This window comes from Bufo gargarizans, chromosome 2, assembly GCF_014858855.1.
Source record: "Bufo gargarizans isolate SCDJY-AF-19 chromosome 2, ASM1485885v1, whole genome shotgun sequence".
In the NCBI taxonomy this organism is placed as follows: Eukaryota; Metazoa; Chordata; class Amphibia; order Anura; family Bufonidae; genus Bufo; species Bufo gargarizans.
The window spans coordinates 615373673-615393246 of NC_058081.1; the positions used below are offsets into that span (position 1 = coordinate 615373673).

Below are 19574 nucleotides of genomic sequence, written 5' to 3' on the forward strand. Positions count from 1 at the left end.
CCCACTGTTGTTAATGCGATGAGACGTAGTTTTTGCTTCTTAATTAGCTGCTGTATGAATTTGCTTTAGTCTTGTAATAAAATCACATCTGTGTCTGAACGGCCCTTATGTTCTGTGTTCAGTATTCCGGAGGAGGCTCACGTGTTGATTATATTGATTCAATTGGTGAGCTGCTATTCTCAAAGGAAAAGTAATGCAACACACCATTGTTGTCTGTTTAACAGCTGCCAAGTGCCATTTTCTGCATGATAGTGAACGTGCTACGATCTAAACAGGGTATGTGAGAATTAGCACATGGAAGACTATGTCACTAGCACATTATCTTGGGGCTCCATAATCTACAGTTACCCTGGGTTCACACCTGAGCGTTTCTGAGACGTGCGTTTTACGCGTGTATTTGTCGCGCGTTTTTTGCAATAGTAAACGCGCGTTTGACGCACGTTTGTGTGATTGACTGCAGTGTTGTCCAATGAGTCTATGGGCCAAAACGCGCGACAAACGCCCCAAAAAAAAGCTCAAGAACTTGTTTATGCGTCGGGCGTTTTACAGCGCGTTCAAGCTGTAAAACGCTCAAGTGTGAACCAGGGCCATAGGGAAGCATTGGTTTTCACGTGTTGAGCGTTTTACAGCGCGTTTGAACGCACTGTAAAACGCTCAGGTGTGAACTTAGGGTTATAGAGTTTATCATTCCCTCAAAGGCAGTTTTCTGGCGTAATTAAGGTGAAAACCATCTTTTTAAACGTCACTGCAACTAAATTTAGGGATCAGTGATGTTCCTACGTTGCCCTCGGTCCTAGATGGCGTAGATTTCAGTTTAGGTGCATGGGCTGCTGGAGGATGTGCCCAATTTATGACGAGACGTGCATATCATCATAAATTAGGCACATCCTTCAGGCAGCACCGCGTTATGACACGGCCGCACCGGACATGATGTTCACAGCTTTTGAAGGAGGTGTGCCATGCCGCACAGGCGCACAACGACGGGGAGTTGGGGAGAAGGGGCCACCTAATGCGCTTTGCCCCTTACCTCTCAGCTGGACACCGGCCGACACTGCGCATGCGGCGGGAGCCTCAGCAGCGGGTAGAGGGTAGGGAAAAATTACGGGGCAGTGCGGCTAACTACTCCCGTCGGGATACGCTGCGTGCGCACACCAGCGGACAGGGAGATCTCTTATACCGAACATCCATCCGATCACCGTGCCTGCGCACTGTGGGGGTAGGGAGATCCGATGGCCATTTGTTCTGTTAAATACCCCTACCACTCACTGCGCACGCGCGGTGTCTGATCATCTGAAGCCAGCTGAGAGGTAAGGCGCAAGCGCATTATGTTGCCTCTTCTCCCCAACTCTGGTGTGAAATTTCCCTACCCTGTCGTGCGCCTGCGCGGCGCGGCACACCTCTTTCCAAAGCTGGCAACGTAATGTCCGGTGCGGCCGCGTCACAACAGGAAGTGACGAGGGTAGGGAAATAACATGGAACACCGGTCATCTAATAACCCTTAACTGTAATTTACTAAGAGGTCATAAACACTTATTTAAGCCACATTCTTATCAGTAACTGAGCTATAATGAGTGTTTATAATGTCAGACAGCAGAGATAAAGGAGCCCATCAGCTCCCCACTCTATCACAGTATTTCAGCTCTGTACAGAAAAAAGGACTCCATATTTTTTTTTATAAAGACCAATTGAAAAAATTATTTTACCCCATAATGAGTACAATGCAATGATAAAAAAAAAAAATGCCCCCAAAGGTGTGCATGGCCTTTTGGGACCCTAATTGCACATAGCATTAATAAATTTAAAACCTCTAACATGAATGCGGAATGTAATGGCGGAGCTCAGACTTACCTTTCTCAGTGGGTACATAGAAAAATCCTCTGTTTGACACATCTGACCCCGATCCAATACATCCGGAGGCAGAAGCGCACACTCTCCCATGAGTGGGGTTTTTGTGCACCAATGTAAAATATAGCTTTCTGTGGAGAAAGGAAAAAATTAAATAAAATGAATCAAAAATAATAATAATAAAATAAAAATGTAGAAAATAGATCACTTATATATTCCAAAATTTAGTACAACCCCAGAATACACAGACACACACCAGTACTGTGTCCTCTGTCGGTCTGCTGACCAACAAAGGTGTGGCTGCCTATGAATCTTGTACTTAATACACTTTTCTACTGATCATAGGGGGTTAAAAAGGTGACGCTCTCCTTCCTCTATATTGCAGTGAAAAAGAACAATTGCGGACAAGAATAGGACATGTTCTATTTTTTTGCGGAACGGAAGTGCGGACCCGGAAGTGCGGATCTGCAATTCCGTGTCCGGGCAGCGCATCATGCTGCCCCATAGGAATGAATGGGTCCGCAATTCAGTTCCGCAAAATGCAGAACGAAATTGCAGACGTGTGAATGGAGCCTAAGAGTGTATCACTTGGCTAGGACTGTCAGCGATTTCTAACGATTGGGATATCTAACAGTAAGGGGCACATTTAGGCATTTTAGACGCTGGTCTTAATAAGCCCTATAGCTGGTGGTGGACCTGGCGCCGGCCTCTCCAAAACTTCGGCGCATCCACCACAGATTCTAAATGTAAGGCAGCTTCCTTGCTGTCTTACATCTAGACCATTTTCTACGTCTAAAACAGGCGTAGAAAATGGTAAATGAGACCCTGCCGGGCGCCACGTCCACTTTTGGCGTGAGCGTCGAAAAGTGTCAGATTGCTACACAAAGTACCTTTTCACCACAATCTGTGCCAATAATACTCCTAATTTAGGTGTATTTCTGGTTAATAAATGACCCCCTAAGTGCTCAGGTGGAGATTTATCAAACTGGTGTAAAGTACAACTGGCTTAGTTGCTTGTAGAAACCAATCAGATTCCACCTTTCGTTTTCATAATGAGCTGTCAAAAATGAAAGGTGGAATCAGATTGGTTGCTATGAGCAACTAAGCCAGTTGTACTTTACACCAGTTTGATAAATCTCCCCCTTCGTTTTTTTCTGTAGCGCTACCACAGGAAAAATGAAACACAACACAGCGTCCATTCAAACCAGTGGGTTGTCAGAGCAACACAGTACAGGCGCTCCAGGGCAAGAGAACGTCTTCATAACTGCTCTCCTCTGGGCCGAGATGTGAGGATCATATAATTCAGAATTGTATATTAAAAAAAGCTTTAAACTGGATAACCCCTTTAAGAACACAATTTTCCTTTCATTTTACAGCACATTTAATGTAAGCTTATTGTGTGACAGGCATGAAGCAGATATACAGGAAATCCTGGATTTCTTTTTAATGTTAATGAAGCCACAGATGTTAACTTATTCCAAGCAGCACTATCAAAACTTTAATAGCTGCAGACTTGGCTTTCTACTTTGTAATTTCAAACGCTGTAAAGTGACTATAAATGTTTTATCAATTCAATGTTGAATATTCTGCTCAGAAGACTACAGCAAAAAACATCAAAAACCGCAGAACAGGTCCTCTCGTTCAGAAACAGCCTTTGATAAGCTCTTAGGCTGGGTTCACACTTGAGCGTTGCGCAAACGCGCGTTTTACGCGCGTTTTTGACGCGCATTTTTATGCGCGTTTTTGTAATAGTAAACGCGCGTTTGACGCGCGTTTGTGTGATTCACTACAGTGTCCTATGGCCACAAACGCCCCAAAAGTCGCTCATGTACTTTTTGGAGCGTCGGGCGTTTTACAGCGCGATCGTACGCGCTGTAAAACGCCCAAGTGTGAACCATTCCCATAGGGAATCATTGGTTTCTCCTTGTTGAGCGTTTTACAGCGCGTAGGAACGCGCTGTAAAACGCTCAGGTGTGAACCCAGCCTTAAAGGGGCTGTGCCAATAGGACAACCCCTGTCCACTATCCCCATTATAGAATATGGAAGGCATGGGGGAAATGTTAGTCCAGCTCAGGACCTTCCTAATGCTCCAGAGTGAGGAAGGCAAAGAGATGCTCCCGCTCTAGAGGATTCGGCATATTAATTTGAAAGGACACTGTGTAATATCACTTTTCTCCTGCAGTGCAGAATCTCACTGATAGTGCAGCTGATCACTGGTAGGATCCACCTTCTGGACTGAAAACGGGAGGATGATCTCTACTACAGGGATTTTTTTCACTGATTGCATTTCAGTACATTATAGGGGTCATTTTTTTAAGACCAGCATTTTATACGCCAGTCTTAATATGCCATATAGCTGGCGGTGGATCTGTTGGAGTTATGAAGAGGCGCCGGCCTCTACATAACTCAGGCGGATCCACCGTTGCTTCTAAATGTAAGACAGCTTCCTAGCGGTCTTACATTTAGACAATTTTCTACGTCTAAACCAGGCGTAGAAAACGGTACATTTTTTTCAACTTTTTGCTAAGACAACTCCATCATCTGTTTTAGACAAAATGATTTGTTACCACGAAGCGCGAGGAAATTCAAATACATTTTTTCCAAAATTCCGAATTTCGAATGTCTTGCTTCGCTAAACACTAATGCTGTTACTAGGTGCACTCTCACCAACAACAGTAGGTACAAGGTGATACAGGTGAGTGATGTCCTTAAAGGGAATCTGTTGTCACAATTCTGGACTATTATCAGCAGTACAAAGCAAATACTTAGTAGACTGTCAAAAAACCACTCAGCAATTTATACACACAGACACGTTCATGCAATTTTGCATCAAAATGTAATTTTTCATAAAAATACAGTTTTCTGTAAGTGGGCAAAGTGTAACCCAAACAAAGTTATGTAGAGTTCCACCTGTACAAAGTTCATGCATACCACTTAGGTCTTACGTTACATGCATACATCTACAGAAAATCACCAGAACGATGAAGACAATATAAAAAGATATACAGTATCAGTGACGGTACATAGAAAAGTAAGGGCCCCATAGCAAGGATCAAACACAGGACAGAGGGGTTTCCGCCTAAACTCTTTTCAATGACCCTTGGGCCATTTTTCCACTGCTTCATTTGCTAAAGGTAGTTCCTTTAGGGCTAATGCACACAAATGTATGTACTTTGTGCTCTGCAAAAAAAAGGATCCACAACAAATAGAGATGACATCCATGTGCGTTCCGTATTTTGCAGAATGGAACAGCTGGCCCCGAATAGAACAGTACTATCCTTGTCCGTAATGCAGACAATAATAGGACATGTTCTATTTTTTTTGTGGAACGGGAATACGGACGTACAGAAACGGAATGCACTCGGAGTAACTTCCGTTTTTTTTTGCAGACCCATTAAAATGAATGGTACTGCATACAATCCGCAAAAAAAAACTGAACGGACGCTGTGGTAAAACTACAACTCCCAAGATGTACACTTACTTGGCTGTTCTCAGAACTCCATAGAAATGAATGGAGCATGCTGGGAGTCGTTTCACCACAGCTGGAGTGCCGGAGGTTAGCCATCACTACATTAGGAGTTCCTGACCAAGTTTTCACCCCCCAGTAGAAGAGGGGATGATCCCAACTGGGCCTCCTCCTGCCCAGGGGCCCCATAGCAGTCACATGGTCTGCCAGTAATGCCACTATGGTAGTTACGCCCCTGTACAGTATATAGAGGTATGCAAAGATTATATATACCACAAGCACATACATCAACAAGAGCTTGTGCTCTTAAATACACTACAAGAGAGACCATGCAATAACTGCTCATCGTCTACATATGTGATTGATATGTTTACGGCACACCGCCGTTATGCTACCAAAATCTACATTTTCTGACAGCACATCGCTTAATATGTGCAAAAGATAGAGCTTAATTGATGTACACAGGCACCTTCTTGCAACTTTGCAACAAGCATCATATCCAGAAATTGGACTAAAATCTCCAACTAAAATACACAGTCTATCAGTCTAAAACATACCCTTCAAAAACCCTGTAAGATGTATCATATATAGCACATACCACAAGAGGTCATACATACATACATACATATGTTGCATGACCCCCGCCATCCAGTTGTTTGAAGAGGAGGTGAACGCCTGCACTTCGTCTCTGGGTTGTAGTGTAATAAAGTACTCACTCACCGCTCCACTGGAGACGAGGACGTGGCGCTTGCATGGATTTCCGCCTCCCCGTCTCACAGCTGATATTGATGACCTATCCTGACGATAAGTCATCAATAATAACGGCTGCACAACCCCTTTCATTAAGGCCGTTTTCAGACAAGTATATTATGGGGGCTTTATTACTCCTGTGTTATGGACACAACACCTGAACCTCCTGTAGTTTAGCTGAGAATGAGTTACAGGTCCATAACCTCTAGTTCTGATGAATCTCCTGTATTATACCTTTCTGAAAAACAGCTAACCAAATAGTTTTTAGTTTTTTTTTTTTACTATAGTAATTGAAAATGATCATTTATGTTGACAGTGAGCAAAAATGTATTTTCTGACTGTCAGAAATCTTTTCCATCTGACAGAAATCATTATCACTATTACTGCAGTGTATAATGGTTATCACTAGAGAAGCAGACTCTGTATATTTTACTTTATAGACCGAGTTTGGACAGGATAGGGACAAAGTAAAATGTAAACTTTATTTATGTGTTTGGTGCAACTTATTTGATGCCATGACCCCCATGGTGTCATGGTGTCAGTAAACAGCCTAACTAGGTGCCAAGGATTATTTGATGAGCAAGTGGTAATCGTTTCACTCTTTTTATGAAAAAGAAAGACCCCCACAGTATGTGACAATAAGAGTGCAGGTATGCTTTCTGATTGAAGGTCAGAGGGGGATTGATAGCATGCACAGAAGTCCAAGTTACCCTCCCCCTGGGATCGTGGACAGGGAGAGAGGAGTATCAAATTCTATCTTCTCCCTGCAGCCTGTCAGCATACCCCCATTGCCCCTTCTCCCCATTCTCTAACAGCCAGCTGAAGATGTGGAGGATTGTCTTAAAGGGAATCTGTCACCTGTTTTTACCATTTTAAGCTGGCACCATCGCTATGTTGACTAAAGTACCTTATTTCCAGCAGTCTTCTTTTTACTTTATTTCGTTTTGTCGTTTTGATATAAAAGTGATTTTTATGTTATGCTAATTAGGGTCCAAGGTGCCCAGAGGGGCGTTTTTTTCACTCTCCAGTGCCCAGCGATGCCCCCCTGCAGTGCCCAAGAACTCCTGATCCTCAAATAACCTCCCACAGCCCGGCAAACGGTTCTGCCCCCTCCCCACATCATAGTCTAGCTTGAAATGCCCCGTCCTTCTTCCTGTCTGCGGCCAGAAAACTCGCGCAGGCGCAGTACCGCCTGCGGCCTGCGCGATCATCAACGTCCTGAGGGCAACAGCGCTTAGGTCACATCACTGGGCTTGGCGCATGCCCAGTGAGACTTTTGAGGCTGTTGCCCTCAGGAGGTTGATGATCACGCAGGCCGCAGGCGGTACTGCACCTGTGCGAGTTTTCTGGCCGCAAACAGGAAGAAGGACGGGGCATTTCTATACGGTAGACTATGATGTGGGGAGGGGGCGGGACCGTTAGCTGGGCTGTGGGAGGTTATTTGAGGATCAGGAGGCGTTCTTGGGCACTGCCGGGGGGGGGGGGGGCGTCACTGGGCACCGGAGAGTGAAAAAAACGCCCCTCTGGGCACCTTGGACCCTCATTAGAATAACATAAAAATCGCTTTTATATCAAAACTACAAAACGAAATAAAGTAAAAAGAAGACTGCTGGAAATAAGGTACTTTAGTCAACATAGTGATGGTGCCAGCTTAAAATAGTAAAAGCAGGTGACAGATTCCTTTTAAAGCTGACAATCAGTGCTAGCTGCCCTACCACCAGATTTATACAGCAGAAACCAGATCATAAATGAGAGCTGCAGGTATAAGGGACCCGTTTCTAATGGCTGTATCTCAGGAAGTATTGCAGGTTGCATGAGAAAGATCCAGCCATCAGTAGCCATAAGACGTAAGAGATATGTCCTTGGGAGTGAAAGGGTTATTCTGTGACAGGTTTTTAAAGGTGGCCCATGCTGGATGATAAATCTAGGGCATCTTAAGACTGTCTATTCTAAATGTAAGTTAGCTATTTGTTGGCCTAATGAATGTCAAAACAGAACAGAACAGCTAAGTGTAATGTTTACACCACACTCCTTTCCCCCACAAGGCCATACCCATTAAGCTAGGCTCCCTTTGTCAGACAAGGCAGAATATATGTTCAACAGTGTATCAAACCTATCATTAATATGTTAAAAGGCATGTGCACTTGTTTTTTTTTTTAGCACAAATTGATTCAAAATTATGGTGCATTTTCAGTAGTAAATCTGGCCAATTGTGTACATACATTAAAATACTTATTCTGTACTGATATTGAGGTACGGCCTGTATTATACTCCAGAGCTGCACTCACTATTCAGCTTGTGGAGTCACTGTGTACATACATTACTTATGCTGTACTGATCCTGAGTTACATCCTGCATTATATTCCAGAGCTGCACTCACTATTCTGCTGGTGGAATCACTGCATACATGCATTAGATTACTTATCCAGTACTGATACTGAGTTTCAGCCTGTATTATACCCCAGAGCTGCACTCACTGTTCTGCTGGTGGAGTCACTGTGTACAGTACATACATTACATTGCTTATATTGTATTAATTCAGTTACATCCTGTTTTATACTCCAGAGCTGTATTCACTATTCTGTTGGGAACGTTGCTGCATAATATGCTATAACTCAGGATCAGTAATGTAATGTATTTACAAATAGAATTATTTATATATAAACTGTAAGTGGTGACAGTACCCTTTATAGTCTCCTTGGTGGTTTTCCAGTTTAGAGGTAGCACTACATACAGGAAGTGGTCTTTCTTTTGCAGGTTTAAGATGTTTCACATTGTGGCAGTATTAATACCTTGCATAGGACTGCTCCTTATCTGCAGCATAGAAACTGAAGTCAAATTTCCATCCTCTCCGTGTGTCGCACCCTGAGGAGGTGATCATCCATTTCTTGGGACAGATTTCTGTCTTCAGCCCTATGGTGGACATACAAGCTGTCAGCTTCCAGGTGTAGTTACCGTAAGGAATCTTATACACCTAAACAATGGATTAACGAAAACAAACATTTACAATGTGACACCCTGAGATCTGAGCTCCAGAGGGCCCCGTGTATAATGAGCCCTACTGACACACTGCAACATTGACATAGCACCAGAGCCGCATGACATATTCTTAATGGGTTTTACCATTAGAATAGAATACCACCCATCATACAGTTATTATGATACCCTGAGACATCACTGAATCAGGATGTGAAGAGTTTCTGGTGCCACCTGGAGATGAACAAATTTCCTGTCTTACTGGCTAAACAATGGGAAATAATTAACAAGTGATCAACTATCTATCTATTGTACTGATTGGTTCTGTCCCTTTAATTCTGTTCCCTTTAATTATTACCATTCTGTGTAATGATGTGCCTTGTAATGTAGTAACCATCCCCATTGTGCTGATAAGACCACATTCCTGAGTGATCTCAGAGACATGAGCGTTGCACACTGGAGGAAGGGCTAAAAGGTTTAAACTCTGTGGCATACATACATTCGGGGGACCCCACCTAGAACGTCATCCTAGGTAGGATGTAAGTATTGATTTGCCCTATCTCTTGTACATCCTGGGATGTCTGTCATGGGTTATAATGTTGTAGACAGCCATGTGTTATAGCATGATCGAAGGAGTCTTCCCCAATATTGCATGTTGCATATTTAGGCTAGTGATGTAGTCCGAATGGATGATTTCGGCCCACCACTGTTTGGAAATTTAGCGCAAAATGACTGGTCTTGCTAGTTGATGGTGAATCAAGAATGTGAGCAGCCATTTGGAACATTTCAGCCGTGAAGCTAAATTTTGTCACTGTGGTCAAGGACTAAGATGTCATTTTTTAAAGGGGTTGTTCAACTCCTAAATCAAAAACTAATTAACGGCTGGAATGTGTTTACAATAAAGAAAAAATAACCCTGACCTCTTCCAAGCAGCTCCATTCCAGCAGCTGATGATTCCATCCCTGCTGCCTGGGGACATGTTACCACTGAGGACAGAGCAGCATGGCTGCAGCATTGTATGTGACAATTGATGGGACATCTAATTTCCCGCCGATAAGGGACCAGAGGATGCAGAAAGACCATTTCTGCTAGAACAGAGCTGCTTGGAAAAGGCGAGTGTCTTCTTTTTGAATTAGGGGTTTGACAAAAAACTTTTGTGTGCAAGAGGCCTAAGCATGAGCCATTTGGCTGATGGAGGGGGGGGCATCCCACTAGGGTTGCCAACCAGAATTGTTCTTGACAACTTATCCCAAAACCACAGACAGCCAACATTCTTTATGAACAAGTTGGAAATCCATAATTAATTATAAAGATTATAATTAATACAGGTCTATAGCTCAATCTACTGATAAGAACTCATTACCAGCATTTAATGTACAATGATAATTACCACCAAAATAATCTAGTCAAGTACCGCCCACCTACAAAAAAAATTACAGACACAGGAAAAAAGTCACCTGTTTTTATGGACTGTCTGGAAGTTTCTGGATGGCTGGCAACCCTGCGGGATACCCACCTCTACAGAAGTGGAGGGGTTCCCTCAGATGGTACAAAAATTACATTTTCTCCCTAACACAAGGATACACAACATGACTGGTGCGGGCTGCCTCCCATTTGTGTTATCTACACTGATGCAAATCAGCACTCGGGCAGGATCGCGCTGAATGCTTGGCAAGATATGAGCTGCTTAGAAGAGCTCCGCAGCCTCAGATTTCTGCCAAGAAAATCGTTATCCTTTGTGTCACATTTGCCCGTCCTTAAGCGATGAAGCTAATCCTTAGGAGCTCATCCGTAGACACTTCCTTCAGACCCTGCTTAAGATGCTATAATAATAGGTCTGCACAATGGTGAAATTATTTTAAACAAGGGAGACATGTCTGTGTTCTAATGTAACACTTCATCATTCCCCAGCCCAACAAGTGGAGAGAAGCGGCTGCCGGGCAGTAGCGCTAAAGAGATGTCAGTCTTTAGTAATGAGAAAACACAGAGCATCAACATGACCCCCCGAGCTCAATCTGCTCATCACAGCCAAACACTGCCGATAGGGCAGGAAGGTGGGGGGGGGGGGCGAGTTTTTTTTTTTAGGTATTTTTGTTTCTTACATTTAACCTTTTCATATTCATGGAATAACTCAAAGCAGATGAATAATATACAATAGTCTAAAGCTTAATACTAAAATGTATGCAGAAAAAAGTTAGTGAACCCTTTGTGTTCATGATCACTGGTTGTGTTTTAGTCTGCACCGTAGACCACTGAACGATCCAAACTCCAGAATATAGCCAGTTGAATACAAGTGCAATACACCCTTCTGTTGAAGGCCAATATGTGAATATAGGTTGAACTCCCAAAACTGATATTCCACTCTACCTAATGCTTCCACATACTGTAGAAACCCATGCATTTTTCTAGACACTGAATCTATAGGAGCTGGTCAAGTTTCACGTGTCTTCTGAAGAAGCAGTGTATTGCATTTTAACAACATCTCTGACCCAATTATTTTTAGACATTTGCTGAAGTTTCAAGTCATGGATTCCGCTAATGTTATCTTCCATGTCTCTATAACATGTCAAACCCTAAATTAAGGTGGAATTTCCTTTTAACTTATCAATAGGCCATTTGTCTCCATTACAAAGGAGTCATATCTGAAGAAAATATATCAAACCGACCTCAGAATGATTTAAAGGGCTTCCGTCACCCCACTATACAGTTGTTTTTTTTGTGTACTTATAATCCCTATACTGCGATTTATCCATACATAATGTTATTAATCATTTTGGTTCAGTAGAGTTTGCTAAAAACGTACTTTTATAATATGTAAATTACCTGTCTACCAGCAAGTAGGGCGGCTACTTGCTGGTAGCAGCCACATCCTCCTATCGTAATGACGCCCCCTCCGCATGTTGATTGACAGGGCCAGGTAACGGGATCGTTCTCTGCTGGCCCTGTTTGCATTCAAAATCTGCCGCCTGCGCTGTACCTGTCTTCAATCGGCGCAGGCGCACTAAGAGGCGGACGCTCGCTCGGCCGCTCCATCCTCAATGCGCCTGCGCCTGGTGTAGATGTGACGTCATCGGCGAAGGCGCATTGAGGATGGAGCGGCCGAGCGAGCGTCCGCCTCTTAGTGCGCCTGCGCCGATTGAAGACAGGTACGACGCAGGCGGCAGATTTTGAATGCAAACAGGGCCAGCAGAGAACGATCCCGTTACCTGGCCCTGCCAATCAACATGCGGAGGGGGCGTCATTATGATAGGAGGATGCGGCTGCTACCAGCAAGTAGCCGCCCTACTTGCTGGTAGACAGGTAATTTACATATTATAAAAGTATGTTTTTAGCAAAATCTACTGAACCAAAATGATTAATCACATTATGTATGGATAAATCGCAGTATAGGGATTATAAGTACACAAAAAAAAACAACAACAGTTTAGTGGGGTGACAGAAGCCCTTTAAATGAGAGCTGTAAGATGGACATTTATTTGTACAATTTCCTACACTGTTCATGCAAATATATGATTGGTTGCACTAGGTCATAAACTGATATAATGGCCCATGGACCCTATAGTGGGTGTAGGTTCTATAGGCCTTGAGTGGACAGTGAGTGGACAGAGCTCCAGTAATCCATAGTGAGCAGCAGAGATTTCATACATCAGGCAAATCCTGGGGGACATTTCACCTGTGCATGTGCAGAGTGGAGGGGGCCCTCTCTGACTCCATAGAACCACCAGCAAGGGCTGTCAGTTGCTGACAAAGGTTACTTTGACGATGATGATGTGTGATATGTGTGTGGCATGTGTCCAGTGTACAAGTGGTACGTGTATGGCATGTCACCAGTTTGTGTGTGAAACATGTGCGGCCTTTTTCCAATGTGTGAGTAGTGCATGTGTGGCATGTATCCAGTGTACAAACAAAACGGGTGAGGTATGTGCCCAATGTGCAAGTGGCATGTGTGTGGCATGACATGTGTAGCCTTTGTCCAGTGTGTGAGTGGCCCATGTCTGGTATGTCTCCAGTATGCAAGTGGCTTGTGTGGAATGTGTCCAGTGTGCAAGTGGCAAGTGTATTTGGCATTTGTGCATTGCTCGTTCATTGGTAATCGGCAGCAGTATTACACTGCCAGATCCTTAATAATGAGCGCTCATGCGAATACTTGTTAGCAATGATCTGCACGATTATCTGCACATCTAATATAAGCTGTACGTGACAGGGGTCCTCACGAGCTTCAGTCAGTGTCTGCCCCTGTGTTTATCCCCCATAATCACAGCTTTAATTTCAAATCTACATAATTCTATAGGAATGTATCTCATAATAAGAAAATTCTATGGTTTACAGGCAATCCATATTAGCAGATAACTGCAAAATCAACCCATTTTATCACAACTCATATTTGCTGTCACCTAGCAATGACTACACCAGAGCTCCATTCAGATGATAAGAATTGAATTAACACGTTTCTACCTCAGGGATGAAGCAAAAAATATTTTCAAAATAGATTTCCTACATTTTTATCAAGTAAATAAGTAAATATGGCGAGGCTGGTGACGTACACTGAGATGCTGAAGGATGTTCTGAAAATGGCCCTGGTTGCCCATAATGTTCTTTTTGACATTAATAGGGGCACAAATGAGAAATGTCAACCTAAGATTGACCCTCTACTGCCTGGTAGGTCCTACAACACTCGAGAAGGGTGAATGGAACCAAATGATGAGATGCTTTGCTCACTCATGAGTAGACACATTGGTCTGACAAATATTTGCAACAGTTCGACAGTGCGACCCAAACACATCCGAAGAATCTGTCAAAATGATTCCAACTGATGGGTTACCTGATGCTTAGTTACAAATTAGTGCAGCATGAATCAAGGGGACTGAACTGGTCATCCTCTGAACAGAACCACAGCTGTCCATGGGTTGTGTCAGGTATTGCAGTTTAGTTCCAACTAAGTGAATGGGACTGAGCTGCAATACTACACGCAACCTATGGACAGGAACAGCACTGTTTTTAATATTCCTGGACAAGACCATTAAAGGGATGTGTCATGTGATGCTCACTTTCAATCTTAAAGGGGTTGTCCGCTTTTATTGATGATCTACAAGCAGGCAGGCCCTCCAGCTGTTGTAAAACTACAACTCCCACAATGCCCTGCTGTAGACTGATAGCTGTAGGCTGTTTGGGCATGCTGGGAGTTGTAGTTTTGCAACAGCTGGAGGGCCGCAGGTTGAGCATGCCTGATACTACAGTATCCTCAGGATAGGTCATCAATATCAGATCAGCAGGGTGCTGACTCCTGGCAACCCCACACATCAGCTGCTTGATGAGCGCCGCCTTATCTTCAATGTTTATAACAACACGTATTAGAAAATAGTCCAAGTGGCACTGCGTTTAACTTCCTCTGCCGAACAGGCAATGTCACATTTGCATATCGGGTGCAAACTACACAAACCTGCTGGTGCTCAGCCCAAAAAAAGACTTGAAAACATGCCAACCATAAAGATAAACAGGCGGCACTCACCAATCGGTGCAATCTTCTTTTATTTCCTCCAGCGCTGAGTACATCAAAGCTGAATACATCGAGGCTGGATACATAAAAGCTGAGTACATTAGCGGCTGGGGGCGGACATACATACATACAGTGCAGTAACAGCATATACGCCCAGGATATAGCCATCTATCCTGTTACTGCACTGTATGTATGTATGTCCGCCCCCAGCCGCTTACCGCTGTGGTTGCAACAGCAAGCAGGTAAACATTGAAGAGAAAGCAGCACTCATAGGAGTGCTGCTTTCTCTTCAAACAGCCAATTATCGGGGGTGCCACAAGTCGTACTCCCGCAGATGTAATATTGATGACCTATCCTGAGATAGGTGTAGGAGAGTACCTGGGGTGGTAGTAGACGGGAGGTACGTGCCACCGGGGGTCCTGGCCCCGGTGGAGTAAGAGCCAGAAAAGTGCATTTTGCAGCGGTTATGCTGTTAACACAGCGGATCCGGGCCGGCTCTTATTGGGAGCAGGCAGATATGCGGGCGGGTGCCTGTCTCCCCACGGTCCAGGCCAGGTTTTGCAGGGAAGGGTTAAAACCTGACCAGCAACAAGGGTGTGGTGTGCAATGTGAAGCTTCTGTGTTCTCTGGCTGTGAGAGTGAGAAGTGGAGGTGAGCTGGGCTGTGTGCTGAGGCCTGTGGAGGACTGTGCAGGATCCTGCAGCTGAAACCAGGAGGGATCCGTGTCCTGTGGCTAGAAGCAGGACCCATGGACTTACTTCACGAAAAAGGTGACATTACTCCTGGCTTTAAATAGACTTTGCTTTATGTGACTGAAACAGGCCTCAAGTAGCCTGCAGCAGGGACTTGCTGTGTTTGAACTATTATTTTGCTGTTGTGTGTGACCACCCTCCCTATGAACTGCACCGTCTTTCACTTGTATGCACCGTGTGAATAAACAAAGCATCGTGTTTTACACCAAGACCATTCTGTGTTGCCTCTATACTGCACTCGCTACCACTGCCTACCAGAGCGGATCCCCACATAGGTCATCAATATAAATAAAGCAGACAACCCGTTTAAATACCCAAAGGTTTCCAAACCCATTACTATGATACCTTATATCTGACCAATACAAGAACATCAATTTACTAAATATATAAAGGACTATGATCATTTTCTTACCTTAAATGAGGTCACCTCATCATCCCCAGGCAGGGTAGACTGCCAGGGGGGTATAGCGGAAGCATTTAAGGATAGTCGGTAAATGGTGGCCCTTCCTTCCCATTTACATCTGGTGACATATACTGTTCTCTGTAAATCTGAGAAGTTATAGATGATCAGGTCAGGTGAACTATTGTAATACAGAAAAACATGCTTCAAGTTCTACCTATCATCCAGTACTGTTAATCCAGAAGATTAAAAAATGTCTTAAAGTTAGTTAAAAATTGTCTTCCTATTAAGGAGAAAACGTCTTACCCACCTCCAAACAAGAATATCACAATAAATGTCTAAAGTACAGCTAAGGTAAAGGTGTAATGACTCACACAGGGCAAAGACACTCTTAGCTAATAAAAGTCTATACATGGGTGTTGCTATAGGGGAAGTGGAGGCTTTGGGCCCAAAACTCAGCAGGAGCCCACCCAGGAAGAAGACTAAAATATTTTATCATCAGGGCCCCCTCAACATAATGCAATGACATTATACACAGGGATGGAGCGGCTGCTGGGTCTTGTCTGAGAGAACAATACTAACTAGCCACAGGAGTTAGGGTTGCATGGGAGGAGGGGGTGGTGGGGTCTATTCAAAAATTCGCTGTGGGGCCTAGTCATTTCTAGTTATGCCACCGAGTCTATGGTTGTATATCTGGTGGAAAATCTCCTAGTGTATATATGTGATGTGAACTTTGCCTTATTCACATAATACTTGATAGCTAAAATAGAAAAACACAGTAATATTTTTTGAAATAGCATCACTTTTTGATACATGAGCATACCCTAATGCAACAATGGGTTAAAGAACAATCTATTGAGTCAGAGACATAACTTGAAGCATCTGGGTCCTAATGGGAAAACTGTAACATCTACTACCTGCAATATATAATACCAATGTTTTCCTTTATGTCACCTATGTGACCCATTGAGCACCATTGAAGTGACTTTCAAATACACAAAGATGACGACTAGTGGATGGGTTAAACAGCAACTCACCCTCATGGCCAATGTCACCGATGGTCATCTTGTTGTTCCATGTTGACAGTGAACCTCTTTTCTTCTTGTCTGATGAGGTCCGAATGTTGTTTTGAAGGCTCCGAGGTTTCTCCTGAAACAAACCTACAAACCAAACAAAGATAATTTCTAAGAAATAATTAAGCTCACTGATGCACACATATCTTTAGTGGTTTAGCACCATTATTAACATATGCATAGCCAACGATACAGATTAAATGTCTTAACATATTATTTTAATCAAGTCTTTCCACATTACGGTCTTCTTCAACAAAGTATTTGATTATCCAGTCTCATTGGTATTCATATTCTTAGAAGACCACTTCCAACTACCAATACAGTATAAATGAACAACCTGAGGCATCAGTTTATTTGACCGCTGAGACTAAATTAAACATTTACTGCAGTAGAATCTATAAAACCGTGGAGTCTACTTTGTAGGCAGAGCTTCTGATTATTACAGATTTTTTTCCCTATAAAGGCATTGTTCTCTCACAGTGGAAACTATAGGTATAGACCTTGACCATCATTGCCTTCTTTGCTATCTGTCCTAATGTAAAAGACTGGCGCAGATTATGGCTTAATAATAAAAAATCACAGTGTTGCCTCTAGTTCTTCCCAGTAGGCCTTCAGCTATTGTAGCATGAGACAACCTAAAATGCCAGAGAAAACGGTCTTCTGGTAAATAGAGGGCTAAAAATATAGCTGGGGTATAAGTGACTCAAATATAGGGTCTTTTTGAGTAGCTTCACTGTATCTAATAGCCATGTGTCATTTTACAAGGCACAACTTTTCAAACAACCAAAAACTTGAGGTTTAAAAAGTCATGGAAGGATCTGGTAGATTGACCAACAGGAATACTCTCATAGTGGACAGCACCTTTAGTGGGAATCTCATGGCCCAGATCGTATCACAATGTCTGACAATCCTCGATGACCTTGTCACCCATTTTGCAACTACCATATATGTCAAAAATTAGTGAATTAATTTATGAGGAAGCTTCCAGTATCTCCGATTTAATGGTATGTTCACATGGCATTTTATTCCATGAGATTTCAGCGCGTATTCTATGTTAAAGAGGTTGTCTCACTTCAGCAAAAAGCATTTATTATGCAGAGGAAGTTAATACAAGCCATTTACTAATGTATTGTGATTATTGCCTCCCTTGCTGTCTGGATTCATTTTTCCATCACATTATACACTGCTCGTTTTCATAGTTATGACCATCCTGTAATCCAGCAGCAGTGGTCGTGCTTGCACACTATTGAAAAAAGCACAAATCAATAAGCTTCCATAGTCGCAGCCACCAGAGGCTGGCGCTTTTTCCCATTGTGTGCAATGTGAGACAACTCCTTTAAATATGGGTTAACCCTAAGGCCCTTTGCAGACAAGTGTGCGCGAATTAGGTCCAGATGTGTTGCCAATGTGTTGAGTGAAATTTCACAAAGTCATTCAGTTTTGTCTGTGATCACGTTCAGTTGTTCAGTTTTTCTTGCACTGGTGCAATGCGATTTAATGCGTTTTGCACGCGCGTGATAAAAAACTGAAGGTATACAAACAACATCTCTTAGCAACCATCTGTGAAAAACGCATCGCATCCGCACTTGCTTGCGGAGGCGTTGCGATTTTCATGCAGCCCCATTCACTTCTGTGCGGCCAGCGTTGCGTGAAAATCGCAGAATATAGAACATGCTGCTATTTTCACGTAACGCACAAGTGATTCGTAAAAACCAACGCACATGTTCACAGCTCCACTGAAATGAATGGGTCCAGGTTCCATTTGGGCGCAATGCGTTCGCGTCAAGCACTGCACCCGCGCGGAATACTCGCTCGCGTGAAAGGGGCCTAAGGGTCCACTTTGAATTTCTGCTTCACATTGGGCCTATATTAAGATATAAAATATCTTTATTAAAAAAAAATTGACATAAAAATGATGAATATAATATATAAAAAATGATTATTATGTAACATTAAAGAAGAGTTACACTATTTAGATATTGATGACCTACAGTTTTCTTTTGGACAGGTCATCCTTCATGTGAATGGGAGCTTAGAGTAGTACGCTTTCACCTTCTGCCTCTGCTTCACTATTTTATTTCCAGTGCCAATGGCAGCGTAAAATGGCTGATGGGCGGGGGTGGCACTGATCTGATATTAATGACTGAGGTCATCGATAGCTAAAAAATGGAAAACCCCTCTAAGCCTGTTGTTAAATTCTGTTTTGTTTCACTTATGCATGTAACTTTTGTAAGGCAGACTCTAGGCGGGGGCGGCGGTTGTTGAAAGGAGGTGAGTTTTCCCATGCTTGGCGCCTGTCAACACTCATCTACTTCATCTTTCTCCCTTTAGGCTTGCGATTTCTTCTCTTATTTCAACTTTCAGGAAGAGGAAAGAGAGTGTAGAAATTAAGTCTTCTGCCAGGAAAGGTTTTAATAAATGATGCTCCGAGTCTAAACATATGCATCCAGTCACTGGGCACGAGCTCGTATAAGCCCATCTGCTGCCTGTTCACAGGCTGACTGGCACAGAGATGATGAAAAATGCAAAGGTCTCTACACTGTATTGATCTTTCCGATGCTCCAGGAATTAAGGTGGAAAAGGCTTGTGTTGCTGTCTTAGCCCCAGAATACGCAAAGTGGATTCTTAGTGACATCCCTATCCTATTACCTTGCCAAGACTCCCTCTTGTTCAGGGCAGAAATAATGGAGTATGGGAGATACGCATATAAACTACTGATATATTCCAAAGATCTTCATTACATCCAATCCCTGCTACAGTCTTCTCATATTTCATTGAAAACATATGAGGGATTTTTAAGACTGGCATTTTGTGT

At 43.1% G+C, this 19574-nt stretch overlaps 1 protein-coding gene across 1 annotated transcript in view; it reads right to left on the reverse strand.

Moving 5' to 3' along the window:
* The window catches only part of DISP3 (dispatched RND transporter family member 3), a 152661-nt gene that overhangs the window by 21111 nt on the left and 111976 nt on the right, over positions 1–19574 (reverse strand). The window contains exons 11-14 of the mRNA XM_044278328.1: positions 16724–16846; positions 15699–15835; positions 8854–9035; positions 1849–1976 (exon numbers count right to left, since the gene is read on the reverse strand). Coding sequence (XP_044134263.1) covers positions 1849–1976; positions 8854–9035; positions 15699–15835; positions 16724–16846 — 570 coding nt within the window. The remainder of the gene's footprint in view (positions 1–1848; positions 1977–8853; positions 9036–15698; positions 15836–16723; positions 16847–19574) is intronic.